General features: G+C 41.7%; 1 protein-coding gene across 1 annotated transcript; it reads left to right on the top strand.

Moving 5' to 3' along the window:
• The first annotated feature begins 252 nt into the window (after positions 1-252).
• Positions 253-1,191, top strand: LOC103275023 (olfactory receptor 7D4-like). Its single transcript, XM_008072436.1, has one exon. The coding sequence runs from the start codon at positions 253-255 to the stop codon at positions 1,189-1,191; it is 939 nt and encodes a 312-aa protein (XP_008070627.1).
• The last annotated feature ends 6,980 nt before the right edge of the window (positions 1,192-8,171 follow it).

An 8,171-nucleotide genomic window follows, 5' to 3' on the forward strand; every position in this document is an offset into this window, starting at 1 on the left:
AATAAAATTTTTAAGAAAAAAGAAAAAGTAAGAAGATTGCTGATGACTAACAGAAGTCTGAATGACTCTACACACTTAAAATGGAAGTGAGCTACCACTTGCTCCATGAGCCATGGTGTTTGGAAGGACTCTTTGGATGGTGATGAGCATCCACCCAAGGAAGCGATTGTGAAGTGATAACAAGGTGTGGTGACAATTGGCTGTTTACCGAATGTGGCTTTTGCCTCCTTCCCCAGCAGACATACCAGCCTCATGGAAGCAGAAAACTGCACAGAATCATCAGAATTCCTCCTCTTGGGCCTCTCAGAAAATTCTGAATTGCAGCCCCATCTCTTTGGGCTGTTCCTGTCCATGTACCTGGTCACAGTGTTGGGAAACCTGTTCATCATCTTGGCTGTCAGCTCTGACACTCATCTCCACACTCCCATGTACTTTTTCCTCTCCAACCTGTCCTTTACTGACATCTGTTTAAGCACAACCACGATCCCCAAGATGCTGGTGAATATCCAGACACAGCGTAAAGACATATCCTACAGGGGGTGCCTCACTCAGGTGTACTTTTCAATGAGTTTTGCTGGAATAGATCATTTCCTACTGACGGTGATGGCCTATGACCGGTTTGTGGCCATCTGCCACCCCCTGCACTACATGGCCATCATGAATCCCTGCCTCTGTGGCCTCCTGGTTCTGATAACATGGCTAATCATTTTCTGGGTCTCCCTGCTTCATGTTCTATTGACAATGCGGTTGACCTTTCCTGCAGGTACTGAAATCTCACATTTCTTCTGTGACCTGCCTCAGCTTCTCAAGGTGGCCAGCTCTGATACTTTCATCAACAACATTGTCTTATATGTGGCCACTGCACTACTGGGGGTGTTTCCTGTCACTGGAATTCTCTTCTCATATTCTAGAATTATCTCCTCTGTGATGAGGATGTCCTCCACTGCAGGCAAGTATAAAGCATTTTCCACCTGTGGCTCTCACCTCTGTGTGGTCTCCTTGTTCTATGGAACTGCACTCGGGGTGTACCTCAGTTATGCTGTGACCCGTTCTTCCCAGGGAAGCTCCATTGCCTCAGTGATGTACACCGTGGTCACCCCCATGCTGAACCCCTTCATCTACAGCCTGAGGAACAAGAATATGAAGGCGGTGCTGGAAAGACTCTTGAGAAGACCAACTTTTTGTCTCTGACAGATCATGACCTCAAAACCAATCACATGTTGTTGAGATGGGTAAATGGTTGAAGAGATGTTTTAGCTTTCTATTGGGGCTGCAACAGGTATCAGGGTCTGATAATATGGGACTTTCTCTGTTGTCAACGTTTATCCTGAATTAAACAGTGTGTCATTGCAAGCTTTTGAGAAGACACATGGCATCATCTGACTTAGGAGTTTAAAAGAACTCCTTGGGGGTGGATAGCAAATTATTGGGGGTGATTGCTTGGAAATGATTTCAGCAGTCCAGAGGAGTATGGAGAGCTGAGACCAGAATGCACATGGTTGTGGGTGAATTGGGAAATGGTCATTGACCTGAAGGTGAAACCAAGAGGATTGGTTGCCAAGCAGGACATGAGTGTGAGGGAAAGAGAGAAGCTGAGGACGAGAGATAGAAGGCCAGAATGATTTCTGAGTTGGGGCCTGAACAATTGGAAGAAGAAATTGTATTCAGTGAGAAGGGAAGTACTATGGGTAAAGCCAATTTGTCTTTTTTTTTTTTTTTTTGTAGAGACAAGGTATTTCCTATGTTACCCGGGCTGGTCTTGAATTCCTGAACTCAAGCAATCCTCCCACCTCAGCCTTCCAAAGTTCTGTGTGGGGATAACAGGAGTGAGCCACTGCGCCCAGCTGTGGGTGAAGTCAACTTGGAAAGGAAAGGGGACATCAGAAATTTAGGGATTGAAATGCAAAAATTGAGATATTCCATATGGACAAATATTATATGAGAGAATTAGAAAGAAAGATGGAATCAAAGTTAATTGAAGCCATTTTAAATAAGCTCAGTAGCTAGCCGGGTTCGGTGGCTCAGCCTGTAATCCCGCTCCTTTGGGAGGCTGAGGTGAGTGGATTGCCTGAACCTGTGAGTTAGAGACCCGCCTGGGCAGTGAGACCTCATCTCTACAATAAATCAAAAAATCAGCTGGGCATGGTAGCGCATGCCTGTAATTCCGGCTACTTGGAAGGCTGAGGGGGAAGGATCGCCGGAGCCCAGCAAGTAGAGGTGTGGTGGCCGGGAGCAGCCACTGCACTCCAGTCTGGGCAACAGAGTGAGACTCCAACTCAAAACCAAAACAAAACAAAAATAAGTTCACTAGCAAATTATGCTTTTCAAGTAATTTGAAGTCCTTAAATATTCCACAAATCACTATTTCCCCCAATGTCCCTAATGCCTTTTGTGATACTGTCTTGTTAGCCCTTGCTTTCTTTATCACCTGTGCTACTTTTGAGTTTCACAGAAGCAGATGCTGCATTGAGGATGAAGGTACAAGCACTCTTTTGAAAGGAGATAGGAACAGGGGCAGAAAAGAGGTAAAGCAGATACAAGGAAGAAAATACATCCAATAAGACTTGCACCAAGTCAGCTATCACAGTGAATGAGCAGAGTTCTCAATCATGTGGGGAAACTTCTGGAGAATGTTACACGCACACTTCAGAATTATCCCAGCTAAGGGTGAAACAGATGGTGTATCCCAAACCTCTCCATTAAGGTATGTTTCAGGTGGGGAATAATTCCCACCACATCTGAATAAATTTTTTTTTTAAATTGGAGTCTCACTCTATCGCCCAGGCTGGAGTGCAGTGGCATACTCATGGTCACCCCAGCCTTGACCTACTGGGCTCAGGTGATCCTTCTGCCTCAATCTTTCAAGTAGATGGAACTACAGGCGTGTGCTACTGCACCCAGCTAATTTTTGATTTATTGTAGAAACAAGGTCTCACCAAGTTGCCCAGGCTGGTCTGAACCCGCAGGCTCAGGCAGTCCACTAGCCTCGGCCTCCCAAAGTGCTGGGATTACAGCCACCGAGCCCGGCCATGAAACTCTTTAAGTTTCTTCAACTTAGCTGGTAGCTACTATTTCCAGCAGCCAACAGAGACGCAGACAAATATGCACCAGCCAGTAATCCATCCGCATGGGTCCCTTCAGGGTGGTCTTGCTTTTAGGGGTCTTATTGTGAGCACAGCTTCAATGACAGAGTCACAATGTTAAAGTTTAAGAGTTTTATTGCATCTCTGGAGGTCATACATAGTTAGGGAGCACAGGCAGGGAGAGAAAGAAAACAGTATGTTGACTAGCTGTATATATTGGGAAAAGGGTGTGAGTTACTTTAAGTTTGTGGGAAGTGCCTGAATGATTTATTTATTTTTATAAAGAAAGCAGTGGGGGGGGGAGGGAGATGGGATTAACAGTAGCAAATATCTGTCTGGGAATGGGGAAACACCCCATATTAACAGGGTGCCTGAATGAAAAGCAATTGTATACCTAACCCTTAACTGCACCCCACAACTTCATAATAAAAAATTTAAAAAATAATAAATAAAAAAAAAAGAAAGCAGTGGGGAACCAGCCTGCCAGTTGGAAGAGATATTTCTGAGTTCTTATCTCTATCTATCAGCTTGGGTCATTTGGTGTAGCATAGAATTGAAAACTGTGTCAGGGGCTACCAATCCCTGCCACTAGCATGTATTTAAAATGGATGTAGAGTCAAGATAAACTTATAAGTATTCATTTCACTTCTGCCACCATGCATTGGGCAAAGAAGGTCCTGGCTTGTGCTATCATCAGACAAGAGAGTGTCTATCATGCATGGAGATGGGGAGAGGGTCTCAGGGATGTGGGATAGACCATGACAGCATCTACTATACCACTTCCAATGCAGACCTAATTCTACCTACATTCTTCTTTTAAAAAGGGAACTATATTTCAAACACAATTCACAAGTGTGTAGCCACCATTTCTCGAGACATCTCCAGAACGCCTCAGAAAAAATTTAACTGTGTGAGAGAACAATTCCAAGCAAGTGAAGTAGCTGAAGTACAGAGGTTCTCGAATTCATAGAGACAGAAAGTAGACTAGCGGGTACCAGAGCTTGGGGGAGGAAAAATGGGTGGTACAGAGTTCATGAGTACAGACTTCCAGTTTGGGATGATGAAAAAGTTCTGGAAATAATTGGCATTGATGGTTGCACAGCAGCATGAATATGTACAATGCCACCCAACTGTACCCATAAAATGGTTAAAGTAGCACATTTTATGTTCTGTATATTTTTCCACAATAAAAATAATGGAGATGTTTGTCTGACATTCCGGTGAAATCTGGGGTTTGGGAGAGAAGTTTATTCTAGAGACATAAATTGGGAGAAGGAAAGCTCAGACACTTTGTATTTGTGGCTATAAAGCTGGCAGAGATTGCTAAAAAAAAAAAAAAAAAGCAAGTGTGGAAAGAGCAAAGCACTAAGGATAAAGAACTGGGGTGCTCAAGGAGAAGACAGGTTATCTGCAAAGGAGACTGAGGAGGAGAAAACAGTGAGGCAGCAGAAAACTAGAACTTTATTCTGAAAGTCAAGAGGAGAAAGTCGATCGCTCAAAGGCTGGGATGAGAAGGGAAGCAAATTCCTCAAGTGAAAAGGTGTGACCAATTATGAGGGGTAGGGCCTTTCCAGATGGAACCCGAGTTGCTTACTGTGGACAGAGGTTGTCCGGTGAGAGGAAATAGATTATGCTGAACACAGGGGAGTTGGTTTGTGCTCCAAGTCTCATCAAAAATCTTCCATGGCCAGGCTCAGGGGTTCATGTCTGTAATCCCAGCACTTTGGGAAACTGAGGCAGGAGGCTTGCTTGAGCCCAGGAGTTCGAGATCAGCCTGGGCAACATAATGAGACTCTATAAAAATGAAAATAATTAGTTGAGCATGGTAGTGCATGCCTATAGTCCTATTCAGAAGTTCAAGACAGGAGGATGACTTGGACCTGAGAGGTCAAGGCTGTAGTGAGCCATGATCATTTTTTTGCACCCTACCATGGCTGACAGATGAAACCCTGACTCTACAAAAATAAAAAAGAAAAGAAAAATATGTATTGAGAGACTACTATGATTTTGGTGTTGGGAGTGTGGTTGTGAAGTAGTCATTATCTTCATGTAGTGTATATTCCAGTGAGGGGTAAAGAAAACAAAGAGGTGAACCAGTAGTAACATTTCATTCGTGGGATGTGCAATTTATAAAATGAATTAACACAAAGCGCAGTCTCAAACAGATATTTGTACACTCATTATTCACAATTTTCTAAAGGTGAGAGCAAACCCAGTGGGTGAATGGCTAAGCACCATGTGTTCTTTCCATACAATAAAATATTTATTACTCTTTTAAAAAGGCAATTCCGACACATGCTACAACATGGATGAACCTTGAAGACATTGTGCTCAGTGAAATAAGCCAGTCACAAAAGGACAAATATTGTACAACTCCATTTAGATGAGGTCCCTAGAGTAGTGAAATTCCTAGAAACACAAAGTAAAATGGTGGGTGCCAGGGGCTGGGGAAGGTAGAAATGGAGAGTTACTGTTTAATGAACATAGTGTTTCAGTTTGGGAAGATGAGAATGTTCTGGAAATGGATGGTAGTGATGGTTGCACAACGGTGTCAGTGTACTTGATTTCAAATGGACAAAACTGTATACTTAAAAGTGTCTAAAGTGGTACATTTTATGTTTTACATATTTAACCACAATAAAAACATTCAGTGGCACAAAACAATGGAGAAAGAGCATGAGATTTATTTCAGGTAACATTGTTAATATTATAAAACAATGGCAAGTGGCTGAAACCTTCTAGATTATAATTTTAAGATTATTTCTCAACATTCTACATCTTAATAATATTGACAATTTGGGTTGAATAATTACTTGTCATGGGATTGTCCTGTGTATTGTCAGATGTTTAGACAGCATGCCTGGGCTCTACTCACTAGATACAAACACTGAGTTGTGACAACCAGAAATGTCTCCAGACATTGCCAATAGTCTTGAGAAGGCAAAATCAGCTCAATTGAGAATCATGAAATGGAACAATTTTATGGATTCCAGAGTTAATGATGTTAGCTTCCAAAGATATAGAAAAATAGGAAAAACAATATTTTAGAGAGGATGAAATATCAGGTTAATGTCGGGAAGTTTTAGGTGAGATGCTTACAAAACACCCCACTGGTGCTATTATCCAAGGGATCAAGCCTATTGATGTGCCTTTTATTGGTCTACATTGGTGACAGTAAGACAACAATTTTATGAACAGAAATGTTCTTTAAAAAGTCAGAAGTTTGCAAGGTAAAATAATACTTACCTGAATTCTACTTGTGATGCTTTTATTCTCATTTATAGGACCCTCATAATGCCCATGGACTCTCATTATAATCCATGAAAGTCCTCAGTTTTCTCACTGGACTCTACCCATCCAATATTAACCATCCTCACAATTAAATAACTACTTATAAAATTCGGTTCATCATTTCTTCTTAAAAACCTCTCCTGAGCTTTGAATTCCATCCCCTCTTGATTTTTCCAGTTATTTAGATCATCAATTTTTCCTTCTTTATCCATATATGAGATAGAGCAGGGATCCCTCTGAGGGGCCTGCCAGGCACCCCCAAACATGGAAATACAGAAAAATCTTGATTTCTTTCAAGGGAAATTCCAGGCACTCAGCTAACCCAGAGAAGTAAGTAAGCGACTTGATAAGCAAGAAGGTAACTTAAAACAATAGCCAAGGGAGTTAAGAGTCATGAGATGTTTTCTATAGAAACTATAGATAACATCATAACATGACACCATCATAACATAACATCTCTCCAACTACAGATCAGAAAATCTTTGAATCTACCTATGACCTGCAAGTCCCTGCTTCAAGATATCCAATCTTTTTAGGGCAAACCAAGTTATAGTCTCCATGTATTGACGTAGGACTTTGCCTGTAACCTCTGGCTCCCCACCTTTAAAGCCTTTACTTGTAAGCCATGGGGAGGTTGGGTCTAAAGGGTGAACTGCTTGATTCTCCTTGCTTGACATCCTGCAAGTGACTGTCCTTCTTTCTCTAGCTGCAAACCTCTGTGTGGTTGGCCTTACTGTGCTAGGCCTGCAGACCCCAGTTTGGTGCAGTAACACATATTCCAATATCTGCAGAATGTAGTTGAATTTACTCCCATATCTTTCAATGAAAATGAAACTCACACATAGCCCCATATTGCTCTTTGGATATTGCTCCAAATTTTGGGAAATTTTTTCCATACTTGATACTCTCATTACACATTGCTTCCTCTCTCCTTAACCTAACTCATGTGGAGTCATTCTATCTCCATTACAAAAACTCCCACTGAGGCCATTAGTGACCTTGTGTACCCCCGAAATTATAAGAGCATTTCCATTCTTCAAACTACTTGATTTTTCAGTAGCAAAGTCACTACTATTTAAAATTTTTTAATTATTATTTTTATTTTAAAGATGTGGGGTACAATCAGGGTTAGTTACATGAGTGGTCATCATGCAGATTAACTTTTTTAATCTCCAGGGAAATGATTGTGTTCATTGCAACTTGTTCCTCTAGGGGTATGATTCTTGCTTCAGAATGATTATGTTCATTGCAAACACTGGATCATACCACATAAAGAAGGAACAATTTCATTCCTCACACAGCTATATCCAGAGAGATAAAAGTGGCAGTACTCTTCCTTTCTGATACTCTCTTTCTACTCCAAGGAAGCATAATTGTTTAAAGAATAGAATAACAATAGAACAATTTACTTAATGAGGTGCCCTGAGAAAATTCAGTCCCCAAGGCCCTGGAAAGTTTTAAATTAGCTCTCAGTTTCCTTAAGACAAACCACCTTGGGCCTCCTAGAGAATGGTTCAAAAATTCCCTGACTGGAGTATCTCCTTGTACTTTCTGGGGAAGAATCATTGTAGGAGAAAGAGCTAGGCCAACTGTGAATTTACATGATGGCATCTGAAACACTAGTATATCCCCAAAGAGCTGGAGATAGGTTGGAATGGAGCACAGTATTGGGAAAAACTTTTATTGAGCTCAAGTACTAGGTACAGACACAAAAGCAGTGGTTCTCAAAGTACTACCCTCAGCAGGATCAGCGTCACCTGGAAGTTGGTTAGTCATGCAAATTCTTGGCCTCCAGCC

The sequence above is a fragment of the Carlito syrichta genome, unplaced genomic scaffold, assembly GCF_000164805.1.
Source record: "Carlito syrichta isolate Samal-C Ts95f unplaced genomic scaffold, Tarsius_syrichta-2.0.1 Scaffold315171, whole genome shotgun sequence".
Taxonomy (NCBI): Eukaryota; Metazoa; Chordata; class Mammalia; order Primates; family Tarsiidae; genus Carlito; species Carlito syrichta.